Genomic DNA, 16,883 nt, shown 5'->3' with positions numbered 1-16,883 from the left:
GGTTTTATGCAAAAATGACGCGTCAGGGAAAGCTCCGCGGGGTCAGTGTGTATTTATGAGTAATTCTCTCTGGAAATTGATTTCTAAATCGGGTTTTTTCCCTCCCCTTCCCTCTTTTATGAAAACCGAAAATAAAGGTATAAATTGCTTCATGTTTTGGAGTTTGATCCGAATCGCAGACGAATGAGCGTCATTGTAGAGAGTCCCTCAGGTAAGAGATCGGAAGATGCCCGAGCTGCAGTTGATAACTTCTTAAATCGCGTGCGTGCTTAACTTTTATTCTGTTTTACTTGTTAGGGGAGAAGCTTTTATTCACGAAGGGAGCAGAATCTTCTATTCTTCCTCGTAGTAAGAGTGGAGAAATAGACAAAACGAGGATACACGTGGATGAATTTGCCTTGGTAAGTGTAGGTATCTGCCCAGTTGATAGCAAGAAAGTTCTTCTGGTGCGAGTTCTGAGGCTTGAAGTGACGAGTTGCAGGTGACGCCTTCTTGTTAGGTCCGAGTCTAGTCTACTCTGAGCGTAGTCTTTTATTTCCTCACAGAAAGGACTAAGAACTTTGTGCGTAGCCTATAGAAGATTCACACCCGAGGAGTATCAAGAAATCGGCAAACGCCTTCACGAGGCCAGGACTGCCTTACAGCAACGGGAAGAAAAATTAGCGGATGTGTTCAGCTTCATAGAAAGGGATCTGGAATTGCTTGGGGCTACGGGAGTAGAAGACAAGTATGCGATGGAATTTCTGCCAACTGCACTCAGAAACGTAGCGAGTTTAGGATCTGTTGCTGCCTTATGATACGTGCCGTGAAAAACTGTCCGGCAATGCCTAAAAGTTCTGTGCTGTTTGTTTAGTATGTTTACCGCTGTCTTTGGATCGAGGAGCTTTCAAACACGCATTGTTCCGATTGATTTTTCGCGTGATAGCAATGCCATGCCGTGTACCGCACGGGGAGAGATGTGCTTCATAACACATGCGTGAAACACATGTGCGTGAAACAAAGTCAGGATAATTTCAGTGAATATTAAGGGCAATAGCTAATTCCTCGGGAGAACTTTGGTACGTTGCTTTACAAATCATTCTGCCTGGCTTTACAAATCATTCTGCCTGCGTAATGTATGTTCTGTAAGTTGATGAGCGTGTTGTACGCTGGGGCGTATGCGTAGAGCGCTAGATAGATGGTCCGTACATCGCAAGAGATGGCAATCGTTACGGACTGTTTTAAAGCTTCTCAAAGGCAGCGTGTTGCCTAATTTAAATCGAGACGTTCGTATTGCGAGTTTTGGATCGCTTTACTTAGGTTTGGTTTCATCGAAGCCTTCGTTATATTGGTGGTAACCGAATACGTCATCTACCGAACTGTAATTCTCTGAAACTATATTTAACGTTGGAAGGGCGGTCTGAAATCGTCTGAATGGTAGCGGTGGTGTTACGGTGTGAGCAGTTTGGGGCTTTTTGTTTCTGTTTGGATTTTGGGGTGGTTTTTTTTGGTTTTTTGGGGTTTTTTTTTGAAGTGTTCTGTTGGTTATTTAAGATTTTCTTGTTTCTAGGCTGCAGGAGAAAGTCCAGGAAACTATAGAAGCGCTCAGAGTGGCTGGTATCAAAGTGTGGGTACTCACCGGAGATAAGCACGAAACCGCTGTTAGCGTCAGTTTGTCGTGCGGACACTTTCATAGAACCATGAACATCCTTGAACTCGTGCAGCACAAATCGGACAGTACGTGCGCAGAGCAACTGAGGCAGCTAGCCAAGAGGTAAAATACCAGCTGTCGCTATCCCAGTGATGATCTTAATTTGGTTTTCTTTAAATTTCAAATTCTGTGGCCCTCGCTTTGATTGACGTGCCAAACACATGAATTTACTTTGGTTTTGATAGACTTGAAGAAGCGGTCTGACAGGCCTACCTCTCTGCTTATTATGAGCAACTGCATAATTTGTAGCAAAGTTGAAAAATTTCCCTCCCACCAATGCAAAAACCCTCTCGTCCCCGAATAGAATAAAGGAAGACCACGTTATCCAGCACGGACTGGTTGTGGATGGGACCAGCCTTTCTCTCGCGCTCAGGGAACACGAAAAACTGTTCATGGAAGTTTGTAAAAACTGTTCCGCAGTGTTGTGCTGTCGCATGGCACCCCTTCAGAAAGCGAAGGTAAGTGAGGATATAGTCAGGATTGTCTTATAAGTGGTTTTTGCTCGCTCTCTAAAAGAGGCGAGGAGACAAGGACCTCTGCAAACGCTTTGTCCGTTTGCCTGGCCTTTTTTTTTTTTTTTGACTTTTGAATCGCTGTTAAACTCGGTTGAACTGGAGGAACTTGCTCCTTAAACTAAGGGTGCTAACCGGCTACGTGCTTTTATAGAAACGTGTAAGTAGACAGAGAGACGAGCTATTGCCACCGCCACCTGTTCCTCTTGTAACGTCCTTTTCGCGAAGTAGCCTTTGGTAGAATAAAGCATTACAAGAACGAGTCAGATTTTGGCACTTTTGCTTTGTGGAGCGGAAGAGAGGAGAAGCGAATTTCATTTGAGATGGCGAGGTTAATTATCGTGACACGATGGCGCTCTTTCGGGTCGCTGTCTGACGTGTGACGACCTCTGTATCCGCTTTCGAGTTGCTTTCCGTAAATATCTGCTCTCTGGTTTTGAGTGCTGTCTTTTTGTTGCAACGCATATCTCGAAATGGAGAGAAAACGGCAAGTAGTCTGGCATAAGCATTTACACAGATTTGTGTCTTTAGCAGGGAAGAGGGAAGGAAGCGTCCTTGTAGCCTACGTGTTAGCGGAACAAATACGTAGCTCTGTTGCCTTACTTGCTTCGCTGCAGCGCGTTCCACGACGTCCGTGCCCTTCGGATCCTGTCGAGCAGTGGTTTCTGTCCGCTTGCAAAAGCCGAGTTCTGATGTCTGTCTCCTGCAGATCTACGGACGCGTAGGCTCCTGTCTGGCCGGAGCTGGAAACGTCTTCAGAATTGCTGTTTTTCGTGCTTTTCTTTAGCCTCTGGGTGAACTCTTTGGCTCGCTTGTTAACGTAGTTATTTGCAACAATAGACTAGTAGGCCCTGGAAGAGACTGTTGCTTAACCCGCTGCAAAGCGGGTCTCGAGTAAATGAAAATTAGTGATGCTTGAGAGTCTCTCTCCCTTCCTGCTTCCAACAGTTGGCTCAAGTTTCAGTGCCGTTTTTGAAATCGCTTATTTAGAAAGCTGTTCAGGTGTGCGCTGGTTAATTTTTTAGCAAGTTGTGTGAAACGTTAAAAGGAAGTTGTTTGCGACTGCTCGGAGAAAAGCAGCTTTCCTGATGAGCGTCCGCGCTCTGTGTGTTCGCTGCTGAAATTTGTGCCGTCTCCCGTGTCTCTTTAAAGTGTAGGTATTTGCCCAAGTTGTGTCTGTGTTCTTATTTTGCCATAAAATCCTGTCCGTCACGTGTGTTGGTGCTGCTGCCAAATTTGGCAGATAGCAGCTAGTAATTCTCTCTTTAGTTCTTATCCTGCCCAGCAGACCATCTCCGTTATTTCCTGTATTTTGTCATGACTTGCAGTGAAACCAAATTTTTAAGGCCGTGGCTTTTTAATTTGTAAAGCTGAAGCCTATGAACTGCTGAAAGAAATACCATACACCACGGCAGGGTAGGGCGGGGAAGGAAGCGTGTGGCAGGTTTTTCTAGCCTCGTGTTTGATCTTCTGCTACAGGCACGCGTTTTATGATGATGATTGCGTGGTTGAGCTGGAGCTCGGCCTGATGTTTCCATCTTCTCTGTTTGTCTGGTTTTGGTTTGGTTTTGTTTTGGTTTGGGTTTTTTTTTGGATCTGTTAATATATGGCCACCAGTCTCGCTAGCTCTGTATGTATTTTTCGTACGTTTCGTGGCTCTGATGCCTTTGAAAGCGTTTTTTGCGTCGGTCGCTCAGAGCTGCCGCTAACGGCGGCTGGTAAAATTGGCCAGAGGGTTTGTCTTGCCCTTTTGGCCTCGTTTGTCCGTCTACGTTACCGCAGTCTTCGGTTTCTAATGAGGACGGATCTGGGTGACATACTGCAGTTTTGCTGCCTTTTTAAGACTGACTAGTGTTAAATGTGCTTGAAATAATGACTCCTTGGGAACGGAGAGCCTTTAAACTTGAATATCAGTACCCGCAATTAGGAAACGCGTTCCCGCGGTCAGGCGGACTTCTCTGAACGCTGCCAGCTAGCCCTCGGTTATCGGAATGCAGTTGTTTGGGTCTACTTGGCGCACGCCGTTGTGGCTCTCTTTGTTTCCCCCGTGTGCTTTCTGGCGTATCGCGGAAACGCACGTTATCTCTTTGGTAATAAGGTTTTCACCTTCTTCAGAAAGCCCTCTGGATCTGCATGCGGCGCCTTCACCTCTGTAGCCCAGTTTTGGATTGGATTCGTGAAGCTTATGCCTTTAGTTAGAGCTGTCTGTCTTACCTGGCAGGCTAACGAGTTGCTACGTCTCTCTAAGCAAATACCTCATCGAATGAATTCCTCTCTGTGTAGACTATTGCTGGCTCTTGCGTTAAGGGTCTCTTTCCTTTCTGGGAGCAGTAGGGTTGCAGTGCCGCTCTTTCGGGGATTCCAGGGCCTGACAGAAGCGTCTCGTCTTTCTGTCATCTCTTCTTCTGTGACTTTCCGGTACCTCGTTGGGCGTACCCGTTGGCGATAACGAAGCTCCTTTAAAAAGAAGAGGAGCTGTTCTCCTTAATAGCGCTACATGCTGGTGCTTATGAGTTAGCTTCCCCGCCCCGCTCCGCCCGAGTCCCTCTCTTGCGCTGTTTAGCCGTTCCGGGAGATGTTCGTGTAATAAACTTTTTTTCCGAGAGTTCTTGTGTTTACTTGTACCGCTGAATAAGAGCGTCTTCTGTGAACTTTAGTGTGGATAATTCTGAAAATGGGGTGCGGACAGTCTGATGAAGGGGATTACATCTTGGATTAAATTTGCAGTTCTAACCCTTATTTGACTGTTCTGTATGGTAAACCGACAAAGTAAGAGTTGTGAAGGAAGAGGTGACTATGCGGGAGTTTCATTTGTGCCAACTCAGCAGGTTTAATATTTAAATTAGACTTGCGTTCCGAAGGGAACGTTTTTTCTAAAGGCGCCGTGAATTGGCGTACGTGAAACGCCAGAGGCGTTTCTTAGCCGATTCTTAGCCCGTTCTTGAAGCGTACTTACGGTTACTGGCAGGTAAGTCGCTAGGGCGCTCGGGATCTAGCGGCGTGGCCTGCAGCTAGTGTATCTGTCTCACTCTAAAACTTCTGCCTTTTCTTCCAGGTAGTGCGACTGTTAAAAACCTCTCCGGAGAAACCCATAACGTTAGCGGTCGGTGACGGCGCTAATGATGTGAGCATGATACAAGAAGCGCACGTTGGCATAGGTAATTTTTGTCTGTGGACGTAACAACAAACGAGATGCAATTTTTAGGGGAGAGTTACAGCGTGAATAATCTTAATCCGAACGCGTATTTACCAACAGATCAGCCTCTAAAGGTTTTGTACCTCTGAATGACAGGGCATTAATCTGTCATCCGCTGTAGCGTGATTCTAGTGACACGCAAAATGCAAAGCCGCTTGCTTTCGGCAGCGTTACGATCACGTTATGTAGTCGACCGCTACGCGGAGGTTCTGCGTATTGCTGGCGTAAGAGCAGAAAAGGTTTTCTTTAGCCAGAATCTCGGAAGTGCTCGGCATGAAAAACGGGGAGTGGATAGCTCTGACTTCGGTCACGGTCAGAGCGTGAACTGCTATGTAAACCTGACCCCTTAGCCTTTCTTGGCCCGCTGTTTGCACCGCCTGCGTGTCGTTGCCGAAACGCTGCTTATGTCTGGTTTGTCTGTAAGGAAAAGGTGTTCGTTACGTCTTTTGAGAGACCGTTATCGATTCTGAGCTGAGCTCGGTAGATGTCTCTGTTTATAATGTTTTCCGTTACCTGGCCTAAACCTGCTTTGCTTCTTTTCTGCCGAGTTATGTAACTCGGGTGCAAAGCACAAAATGAATTGGTGCCCATCGCAGAAGCAGCTTTGGTATTTCCTTTGCGTACTTTTTCTGGATGCCGTTTGCGATAACGGTTAATGGTGAAGGATCTTTTATAAAAGTTTTAGTACTTGAAGTCGTGCAGTCCGTCGCCGTTACGTGATTAAAAAGATGTATGTAACGGCTGGTTGTGGTCCTGATTTGGAAGGCCGTGGATACAGCCTGCTAGCGGAAGTTACGGACCGTTAGAAGGTGCTGCTTTATCTCTGAAGTAGAAGGTACTGAGTAAACTGAGGGATCGATAGTGGGCTGCATGTCTTTATTGAGAAGGTTGGGATTTTTCTTGGCTCTGTATGCGTATTATTTCCATGTTGTCTTATAAATCGTTTCCCTAAGCGTAGCTGACAGAAGTACTGTGGGGGGTGGGGTTTTTTTTTTGTTTTTTTTTTTGGATCAGCATTAAAGCAGCAAGTTTCTTCGGTCCTAAGTGTCAGAAACAATGCCCTATTTTGGGATCGAAAGTTGCTGAAGACTTTATAACGTTGAAGTGCATGAAAAGCAAGATGTGGCTGTCACATATGTGTTTGTGAAACTTTCATTGTGCTAGTGCTTAATCTGTTTTTTCTTGTTCCCCAAATATAACAGGAATCATGGGAAAGGAAGGAAGACAAGCTGTAAGAAACAGCGACTATGCAATAGCACGGTTTAAATTCCTCTCCAAGTTGCTTTTTGTTCATGGCCACTTTTACTATATTAGAATAGCAACCCTTGTACAGTACTTTTTTTATAAGGTAAGTGTTTGGAGTGAAGTGTGAAGTTCATTTTAAAAAAAAAAAAAAAAAAGTAACTTTTTTCCGGTGAGAAAGTTATTTCTGACTTGGCGTTTTCCTTGGGAACAGATTAAATACCTTTGTGCTTACACACGTCCTGGGGTTGATATTTCCGCAGCTGAGTGCGGTAGCTTAACCGTGAAGTCGCTTAGCGCTTCCACCTGAAAATAGGTCTTGAAGACCACAGCGGAGTTCCCCTAGTGGTTCCCCTGGCGGTTATCCCCTGATAAGCGGTCGTCGTTGGCTGGCTGAAAGCAGCGTGCCGGCTCGAGGTTTGCCGCGTTCTTTAGCCAGATGTTAAAGAATTTTTTTCTGTTGATTTTAAAATCAACTGTACCGCCTAATCTTCCTTCGAAGGGCGAAGGAGCACAGCAAATAGTTGAGGGAGGGAAGGGCCCGCAGAAAGCACGTGGGGAGAGAGCGTGCTCTGTGCCCCTAGGCACGCCTTAATCTTAGCCTTGACTTGAGAGATCCTGAGGTGAAACGCTGCGAGGGAAGCGAGCGCCAGAGAGGGAATTTTCTCAGGGTGCCCGCAGGACAGCGGGAAGCTAAAGGGACCGATCAGCAGGACGAGCTTGTCGATGGCTTCTTTTTCTTGCTTGATTATCGGGTGCGACGGGAAGTCGGAATTCACTGTCCCGCCTGATATGAATCTGGGGTTCTAGCCGAGCCCCTTTTGGTCTTCTGTTGTTTGTTGTCCTTTAAATAGAATTGCATGGCTTTGGGGTTTGGTGTCCTCTTGTCTTTTCCCTCGCCGAAGCGGGGCGCAGACTTTCTAGGATAAAATATGGAAACTCTTCTTTGAAGAAAACGGTTGACCTTTCGAAAGAAACTGAGTGGGAAACGGAGGGGTTTTTCCTCCTTTAGGACTTTCTGTGGGCGGTTTTTAATGCTCATGCGGTGCGTTCATCAAGCACAAGACGTGATTAAGCTGCAATTTTTTTAGATTCTTTGCGCCGAAGGGGAAACAAAGTAGGCTCTTCGGCGAAGCCCGTTGCTTCGCCTTGCCGAGTAAAACGGTGAGAAGATGCCTTACGCTCTCCCGCTGTGTATTTTTGCCAGCTGACGAGAGTTAGTCGTGTCTTTCAGGGTTGTACGGGACATGCCAGAGGACTAATTATTTCCCTCGTTTCTTGTCTTTCAGAACGTGTGCTTTATTACACCGCAATTTTTATATCAGTTCTTCTGTTTGTTTTCCCAACAAGTAAGTATCGGATGCCTTACGTCTTGGTAAGCGTATATGGGGTCGCTGGAAGAACGGGGAGAAAGCAACGAGTTGCTGCTCTTCCCCTCTTCCAAAGCAAACGTGCGGACTGATTTTCCGCAGCTGTTCTGTTATCGCTAACGAGCGAGTCGCGTATCGTTCGCGAATTTGTACGGATAACGGAGGGTTGCTTATTACTGTGAACTCTGTGCAGGAGCTTTTTGTTCGATGTGGCAGCTAAGTAGCCTGCTTTTTAACAACTGTGTGTTAATCAGTAAATACGTGCCTCGAAGCTCTTTCAGAGGTCCAAAACCATCTAGGTTTTAAAATGACCCTTAAGTGTTTCCGTTCCAAAAGGGAATCTTTACTTGGCGGGGGCTTCTTTGAATCGGCAGTGCAATTTGCTGGCTGATTTGGCCGACGACGTCTTTCAAAATTGCATGACTAACCGCTGGACTTTTGTTTCCCAGGCTTAAAGTAAATGTAATCATAATTAGTATTTGGTTACGTGCAGTTGGCATATAAGTTCTCTCTTTTTTTTTTTTTTTTTTTTTTAACACAACTGCTTTCCTGGGGAGCAGAAGAAAGTCCTTTGTGCCGCTGTACGCGTAAATTTGGTGCTGTTGATTCTACGAGTCTTGCGCATATCGTAACGCACCTTTTCTTTTGCCGTTTTACTCGTTTTGAGAGGTTTAGTAGGAGGCTTGCGGGATTCGAGTTCTTCTGCATGCTTTCCTCTTGCTGCTGGCAAGCTTCTGCGTGTAAAGGGGTGACCGCATAGGAAAACCGTACATGTTACGTTTAACGCATGTCTCGCTTTGTTTTCAAAATTGGATAGCTTGTGTAATAATTGACAACAGAAAAAACTCAATGTTACTCGGTAGGTTGTGTAAGTATAGCTCCTTTTCTACTTAGTAAACCCACGTAATTAGGTGGCTTGGTGCTACTATCAGGGCGCTAAGTGAAGATTTTAATAAATATGAATAACTGTCTTTACAACGCTCGGTCTTTGTTTCCGTTTTCAGACGCTCTATGACAGCGTATACCTGACTCTGTACAATATTTGTTTCACTTCCTTGCCTGTCCTCATCTACAGTCTTTTTGAGCAGCATGTGCATCCGCACGTATTACAGAGTAAACCTGTGCTCTATCGGTATGTATATCCTGTCTGCGTTGCCGCGGTGGCACGTCATTTAGAAGAGCAGCGGCATCTGTGGAAGTCTGAACTTGCCATTAGGCGTTCCTACAGTATTTGTGTCCGTAACTGAAACGGTTTGCGTTAGCTACCTCAAGGGAGAAAGAACTGCAGTTAGGCAGTTGTCGTCCCAAAAGGTAGTTCAAATCGGGAATCTGAGAGAAGCGTCTTTTAAAGTCGGTCACGTTAAGACCGGACGAGAACGGAGCGCGCTCGCCTCGCGTGACCTCCGACGTCCTCGCCCCTTACGGGTAGGAGGTGAAAGTCGCTCGGACGTGAAAAATGGAAAACGGGGACGCTGCGGTTAGGTGAATCGCGGCCAAAATGCTTTACTAAAAAGAGACGTGATGTTCCGTAGGATTAGACGTCCTCCCAGTGGCGGCGCGTTGCGCTGCGTACCGTTTACGGGAGACGGTCGTGCGTACTTTTGGGAAAAAGAAGTGTCTCTTGGGTGTCCTTTACTTTGTCCCCACCCCCAAAGGTCTGTTAGGGGGAACAGGCGTGAAAATGGGAGGAGAGCTCGCCTTTTCTTCGTCTCGTAATTCGACCTCTGGGGAGAGAAATTTTAGTTTGTGCCGTTCTGACCTTGGCCCGTTCGGCCCGATCGCACGAAGCGGAGGCAGATAGCGACAGTAAGCTCTGAGGTCCTTTCTGCCCGAGGTTTCCGTAATTTTGGGGGGACGGTAGCGTTCGCTAAGCGCATCTCGGGGCAGCGGAAGGTTGCGTTTACGCGAGCGGTAGCCTTCGTTCAAAGTCGATAGCTGATGGGTCGTGTAAGGACCACCTGCAATCCCGAATCTGTTTTGTTTCTGCAGGGACATCAGTAAGAATGCCCATCTGGGGTTTAAACCGTTTCTTTACTGGACCGTCTTGGGCTTCTTTCATGCGTTTGTTTTCTTTTACGGCTCGTATCTTCTAATGGGAGAAGACGCTTCTCTGCTGGGAAACGGCCAGGTAAGACATCGTAAGAAGTATACCTCTACTGTGCTTGGTGGTGAATTTTTTCTAGCGCACGAATTTTGCCAAATCCCCTTGGGTTAGATAACTCAACGTTATTCGTAAATTACGTTACGAATGTTTAGATTTTGTGCAGTGCCTAAAGATCAGAGAGGCTTTGCCGTTGTTTGTTTACGCTCTCAGCGTTAACGTTTCTTAACGTGAGGAAACGGAACGGGGAGGAATGCGATGGATTAACGTTTGGGCGTGACTCTGGCAAAACTTGTGACGCAGAACTTTTCGCGTTCCCGGTAGCACGATTCTTCTAGTTTTATTTCTGAAATGTAAATCGCAGGGAGCGATACAACGTTGTATCTCTCTGCTTTCCTGCTCTGTTCAATATCTTTTTTTCTTTTGGGTATAAGAAGGACTTGCCGTCGACAGAAAGCACGTATCCGTGAAGACCGGTTCTTTCTAGATAATAAAGGTGTTACGCTTGTCTAGAACCTTGTTTTAATTTGTGGTGTTTACTCTTTTGCCAAGATCAGGCCTCGTGACTCTCGAGAGGAGCGTTTGTCTTCGTTCGTTCGTAGCTCGTTTTGAGTCGCGCTTAAAACTTGACCGCGGTGTCAAACGCTGGCTTCTCTCGAGCGCTCGTCATCACATGTGGCGCCTTCAGACGGGAACCGAAAGTATTAAAGCTTCTCCTGAAAATGCGTTGTTTAATTACTAAGAGCTTCTGACAATTAGCCCGTGTAGGCTGCTTTCGAGTGATGCTTTTTAATTCACTGAATTTTTGGGGTTTTTTTGGTTTAAGTATTTGATAATCTCATTCACTAATTCATTGTTTTCCTTGGTCTTTTCTGTTTTGGAGAGGTGACGGTTAAGGGGAAAAGTCGCTGACAGAAAGCCAAACGGAGACGAAGCCGTTGGAAGTCTGCTTCCTCCCTTCCCCGGCTGCGAGCTCCTTAGCCCAGTGTGGAACGATTGGATTCTGGTTTCCTCTCGTAACGCTGTTTTAGCTGGCGATCCGGAATACGTTTCCTGGCCTTACGATGCCGTTTTTACCGCTGACGTGAAGCGCGCGCTCGTTCTCGTGTAGCCTTGAGTAGGGTTGCGAGTTACGGCGCTTCGCCCAAAAATAACATCTTCGTGTTGATCTCCTGGTGTGAGAGGATGGGCCTGAGCTCAGGAGGTCTAGGAAGAGAAAGGTTTCTGTATACCGATGAACGGACGATGGCCCGGATCGTCGAGCGGCTCACGGCGGAGAGCGTGCGCGTGGGTAGTTAGCGTGCAGAGAAGGGAGCGGTAGCGGGAGGCGAGGCAGCTAGCTGAAGTACCAGTTCCATCGTGAGACGTTTGATAAAAACGTGGAGGTGGTTGCGGCTCAGCCGCAAACGTCTTGTATAATCAAGGTATGGATTTTCTCTGCTGCCAGTTTTACGGGCTACGTGACTTCCTAGTTGAAATAACTGTGACTCCGGTCACGGGCTTTCGGTAGTTTTCTAGTGAAGTGACTTTGCGCTGCGGATCAGTGCGTTTCTGAGCAGTTGTCGACTAAGTCGAAGCACTTCACTTCAGAGTTGCTTAGGGAACGTGCGGCAGGCAGAAAGAGACGTTTTACTTTGCGTTCAGTGACAGATGTTTAGTTTGTTTAGAGTGTGTCGTCGTGCAAAATCGAGAGCAGAGTCCGTGTTGATGTAAATGTTACGGAGAAGGTTTTTGTATGGTTTCTCGTATAACATAACTTCACGACTCTTTAACTATACCTAGAGAGTGAGCCTCCGAGGTCAGAGCTTTCAGATGCCCTTTGGCTGCTCGTGTTTTCTGTAACGTGACGTAAAGGCTACCAGTACCCGTGTGCACTGGTGGCGTTCTCCCGCAACAGTCTGCGAGAAGGGATCTCGGCCTGTGAACGTGTGATGCGGCCTAGTGCCCGCGCCAGGCAGCGCGCCGCCGGTAGCCTCGTTTTTCGTGCCCGTTATCGGTGGGGAGCGCAGCGCAATAGAGCGGATTGTACATAATTTGTTAAAGCGCGTGGTGTGTTGGGTTTACGTCGGAACGTTGCGCGACAACCTGATCTTTGAGTTCTTTTTTTCCCCCCTCTTTCATGCTGTGCGCGTCGTCAGATATTGAAACCTAACAGGCAAATGGTAAGAGTCTAGGAGAGGAGGAGATGCAAAATATTGTATCTGTTACTTCACAGGATTAAAAGATGCAGCATCCACAGTGCAAGCAAGTTCAAAAATAAAATGGTGGCAAGAGCCTGTTTGTGGTCTGCGTTCTGACTCTGTGACCGTGTAGAGCAGTGTTAGCAAAGACACTTTCTTTCACAGGTTGCTTGAAGGCAGTAGCCGAATTTTCCCTCAGGGTGAGCGCTGACGTGCTGCTTGTCGCACGTTTCCTGTTTGCTTCTCAAACCTATAGTCGCCTTCGGAAGACCGGATACAGCAAAGATCCGCTACCTTTAAAAATTGTCAGTAAATCCAAAGTCGTGGCCGCTTTAACTTTTTGCCACGTGTAAAGATGAGAAAAGAAGTTGTGAGAACGGGGATTGGGTCGTTGGGTTTTTGGTATGTTTTTTTGGTCAGAGCTCTGCAACGAGGACTACAGCTGCGTTAATCCCGCTGTCGGGCCTCCACGCGCCTCGTGCTGACCGCTCAAATCCAGGATGGGTTTGATTGCCTGTCTGCATGTGGCACCTCTCTCCTTGCTCGCGTGGGTGGTTAACGATAAATATTTAAATGAGGGCTTGTCCAGTGTTAAAGGTGTCGGCGACAGAAACGGCCGCCGAAAGGCGGTCCCCGCGCGCTGAAAGCGGAGCGGCGGGACCCCTGCGGAACGGCAGCTTGGTTGCCAGAGCTGCGATTTGCGGTTGTAGAACTCGCGCAGAGTTTTGGTGGTCCGCCAGACGCGGACGAGAGAATACCAAAGTGACGGCAGGAAAACGCGTTAGGATTGAAGCCTAGTTTTTTTTTGTTTGTTTGTTTGTTTGTTTAACGTTTGCTTGTTAGCCTTGAAACAAAGTGTCTTTTCCTTAGCCTTTTCTTTGAAAAATGCCATGGCACCATTATTTTTGAATTGTAAAACTGTGCTAGGAAAAAAGCGAGCCTGCGCACGATGCTGCATGTCGAGAACGTTCTGGAAACGTTTAAACTCGAATTGACGAGCGTTTTGTGTTTTTGTCGAAGTGACTGCTTTCCACCCGATGTTTGCTTTTCGTGGGATGTTTACGCCTAACGGGTGGATTAGGTATCTTCATTTTCCTGTCATTCCATGTTATTGTTTGGGGCTTCTTCATCTTACGTGTAGCCCTTTCGGTGATCTCTTTTGAACCGAGAAGGCATAGGGCTTGTGGGCTGTTAGTTGTGCTCTTATAATTTATATCACCTTTTTTTTTTCTTTTTTTTAATAGAGTGGTTTGTGTCATATCCTTCTTCCATTATTAACTGTGATTAGTGAAGCCACAAGCTTCTGTCCGTAGACTTGTTTCAGTAGCATAGCTGACTTGCGAAAAACCTAACTTATCGTGAATGTTCCTAACCGATCTTTTTGCATGACTTTTGCCTTGCCTTTTATTTAGATGTTCGGAAACTGGACGTTCGGCACTTTGGTCTTCACCGTCATGGTTATAACTGTTACGATGAAGGTATGATGTTACAGTATTTGTTCCCTGTGCTTGGATTTGTAGGCCAATACATAATGGAACGTTAACTGTAAATCGAATGAAAAGTTGGGCGGAAGTAGTTGGTTCTGGAGGAATCCAGAGAAAGACGTTTAACCATCGCGAAGCATAAAGTGGGGAGAAAGGAAGTTCATTGACATGCTTGTTTTTGTTTTAGATGGCGCTAGAAACTCACTTCTGGACGTGGATAAACCATTTTGTTACTTGGGGATCCATCGTGTTTTATTTCATATTCTCCTTGTTTTACGGGGGAATTATCTGGTGAGTGCCTTCTTCTCTCCTTTCTATAGCGCGCGCGCGACGGAAGAAGGTAATGAAAGAACGCTGCGCTGAAGTAGCGCGTTCCCCCCCGTTGCCTTGAATTTTGTCCCGGGTGTCGGGAAACGGATTTCTGAACCTGGAGCGGCGTTTTGGCTTTGGCGATTCTTTTTGAAGAAAAGAAGCGTAGCTGTTGAGCTGTGCTGTGCCCGGGGGCAGGAATTATTTGTAGCCAGCAGCCTGTGACTGTAAAGAGAATTTCCTTTTTAAAAAGCAGATAGGGTTCCCGAAGGGTCTGTGTAGCAGGTAAACGGTTGCAGTGGGAACGAGAGAGCAGTGAGGTTAGAGTCAGGGAAGCGATACGCTTTTCGCTTGCGTTTTGGGGTTCGGAGGGGCAGGATACCGCGTGATTTCCTGCCACAGAGTTGAGAAGGGACCGGTTTCCTCCTAACTTCTGTGCTGGTGCTTCCCCGGTGTTTCTTTGCCGATCGGTCCCGACGGATTCCTGGACTTCCGCTCGGACGCCGTACGGTCGCCACCCCGCGTCCCAAACGATTCGGCACGCGTTAGCATAAGTTTTAGCCGCTCGGTCCTGTCCTGTTGCTGCTAAAAGTTTTGTCTAGTGATTGCCACCTCTTTTAACTTTTCAGGCCGTTTTTACACACCCAGGACATGTACTTTGTATTTGTTCAACTGCTGTCGAGTGGTTCTGCTTGGTTTGCCATAATCGTCATAGTAGTCGCTTGTCTGTTTCTTGACGTGGTGAAGAAAGTGCTGTACAGACATCTGCGACCGACAAGTACTGAAAAAGCTCAGGTAATGTTTTGTTTTTATATCCCTCTTGGCTAGCGTTGAAGAGAATACGTGTACTGAAATCTGTCGCGTAAAACCGGTTGATCTTTCCTGGGGTGTTTTGGCCTTTAATCTGCCTCTTAAACCGTTGCGCTGTCGAACGCGTAAGACAGCGTTCTCGTTTGGAAAGGTCAATGTTAATTTGAAATTCCCAAAACGAGGGCGCCGTTTTACAAGAAGGTGACGCTATTAACAAGTAATCAATTTATTAATAGCGACAGAATTATTTACAGGGGCGTCGTTCAGTTCTTTTCCATCTCCGCTTGCAACGGTATTGAAGGTTCAAGTTGCGCGTGTGTATGCTACTGCTGTAAACCTGGTAACTAAACTTATTCTCGTTTTTTTGTCTAGCTGGAAACTCTTTCTTCCCCTGTAATTGACACTGCGCGGTTCTTAACGTGTAAGGAAAGCAATAATTTAAAAAAATTACTTTGGGAGGGCTCGGTTTAATTAGTATTTCTCCAGTCTTGATCGTACCGTATGCCGTGTGTTTGGTGGCTGATTATGTCATTAAAGATAATTACCCTGTATGGTGTTTTCATCAATGCGTGGATGAGGCCCGAAGAACTGCTGCGATGATAGAATCTTCCTCCTCCTAGCGCGGGCTGCGCGTACGTACCTTGAAATCGTTCTCGTTTAAATTGGGCTGTCTTTTAGGTAAAAATCTCGTCTATGTTAGCGTGTTTCTTTCTTTATAGCGACAGTTACGGAGAAGTCGTCCTAGCGCGTTGTTCTGCTAGCTGTTCTCCCTGCCTTGGGTCTTCAGCGTTTTATCCTTTTCTCCCTTTTCTGCCAAACTGAAGTCTTCTGTTAGCAACGTCTTTTTTTATTCGCGGTTAGCTTTCCGATCGAGTCGGTTTGCTCACTGACAGAGTAAGCAGATTGAATTTGAGTCTCTCTGTGAAGCGTGTTTCCCAGTCTTTTGATCGCTCTCGTGCCTCTTCTATAATCTTTGCCGTTCTTCAGCCTGCACCGTGAATTCTGGGTATCGCCGTTGAGCGCGATGTTCCAGCGCAGCGTACGTCCGTGTCAGGAACGGAAGCGATGAGTCTCCCGAGCGTGTTCGGCTCACTCCGTAAGATAGGTCACCGACCTGTTATCTCCTGTGTCTTTTTCTCTTCTGCAAGCGCAAATAGCGATTATTTTGTTTTGCTTCTAGCTCTTTGCTGAGAAGCCTCATAGCGTAGGGCCAAGGGAAAAAAAAAAAAAAAGGAAGTGAACAGAGAAGCACCCAGCTGATGATGATGTCCCGTTTACAGTTAACGTTCTGAAACCTGGTAGCAGTTTTTAGTCCCTTTAACGCGTGCTCTATTGATTTTTGTGGTCTCCTAGTTGCCTAATCCAAACTACGTTGAGCTACGTGCCTTGCAGAGCTCTTAGCTGCGTTACGTCGATGCTGTCACCTTGAGCGGCTAACCTTTTAATTCCTTTGATAAATGCTTGCTACGTACTCGAGGTACTACCCTTCTGGTTTGTATTAATGCAAATCTCTATGAGGCATTCTCTTACTTTGCCTGGGATCGACGCCAGGCTGGCCAAGCTAAATTTGACCGAGATGGTCCCGTTGACCCTTTTCCAAACTGGCGTAACAGTAGCTGCTTTTTCTAGCCCTGGCGTGTAGCGGCCGAAACGCAAGGTAAAAAACCGTGAGCCTTTGGAAAGCTGCTCCGCTACGCTTGATAAAACTCTTGATTGCGTATTACGCAGAGCTCGTTACGGAACGCTTTCCGTCCTTCCTGCACTGTTTACAGTCGACTGTTTCCATCTCGCAGTGGATTAGTACGGTTGCTATGTTTTCTCAGGTCCCGAAAATGGTTGGAAAAAAAAAAAGAAAGAAAGAAAGAAAGAAAAGAAGAAAAAGGGATTCTCTGGTCCCTAACCTTATCTGTATACTTCTCCTTGCATTCTCTTGCTCTCTGAATGAAGTCCTCAGAAAGTATTTTTTTGGCTCATCTCCGCTGCAGTCCT

At 46.5% G+C, this 16,883-nt stretch overlaps 1 protein-coding gene across 20 annotated transcripts in view; it reads left to right on the top strand.

Moving 5' to 3' along the window:
* Positions 1-16,883, top strand: part of ATP11B (ATPase phospholipid transporting 11B (putative)) — a 72,765-nt gene that overhangs the window by 35,487 nt on the left and 20,395 nt on the right. For 18 of the 20 annotated variants that reach the window (XR_011142959.1, XR_011142957.1, XR_011142960.1 and 15 more), the window contains 13 exons: positions 138-211; positions 298-401; positions 546-727; positions 1,550-1,753; positions 1,995-2,148; positions 5,258-5,360; positions 6,601-6,746; positions 7,930-7,989; positions 9,015-9,142; positions 10,000-10,138; positions 13,704-13,769; positions 13,963-14,066; positions 14,714-14,879. Coding sequence is in view for 16 of the 20 variants with exons in the window: in XM_068955202.1 (XP_068811303.1) it covers positions 138-211; positions 298-401; positions 546-727; positions 1,550-1,753; positions 1,995-2,148; positions 5,258-5,360; positions 6,601-6,746; positions 7,930-7,989; positions 9,015-9,142; positions 10,000-10,138; positions 13,704-13,769; positions 13,963-14,066; positions 14,714-14,879 (1,630 nt within the window). In the remaining 4 variants the exon portion in view is untranslated. The remainder of the gene's footprint in view (positions 1-137; positions 212-297; positions 402-545; positions 728-1,549; positions 1,754-1,994; positions 2,149-5,257; positions 5,361-6,600; positions 6,747-7,929; positions 7,990-9,014; positions 9,143-9,999; positions 10,139-13,703; positions 13,770-13,962; positions 14,067-14,713; positions 14,880-16,883) is intronic. The other 2 variants (XM_068955206.1, XM_068955204.1) reach the window with 1 other exon arrangement.

Source organism: Struthio camelus, chromosome 9 (genome assembly GCF_040807025.1).
Source record: "Struthio camelus isolate bStrCam1 chromosome 9, bStrCam1.hap1, whole genome shotgun sequence".
In the NCBI taxonomy this organism is placed as follows: Eukaryota; Metazoa; Chordata; class Aves; order Struthioniformes; family Struthionidae; genus Struthio; species Struthio camelus.
The sequence above is the reverse complement of the archived record's forward strand: the minus strand, read 5'-3'. Positions and strand labels throughout refer to the sequence as shown.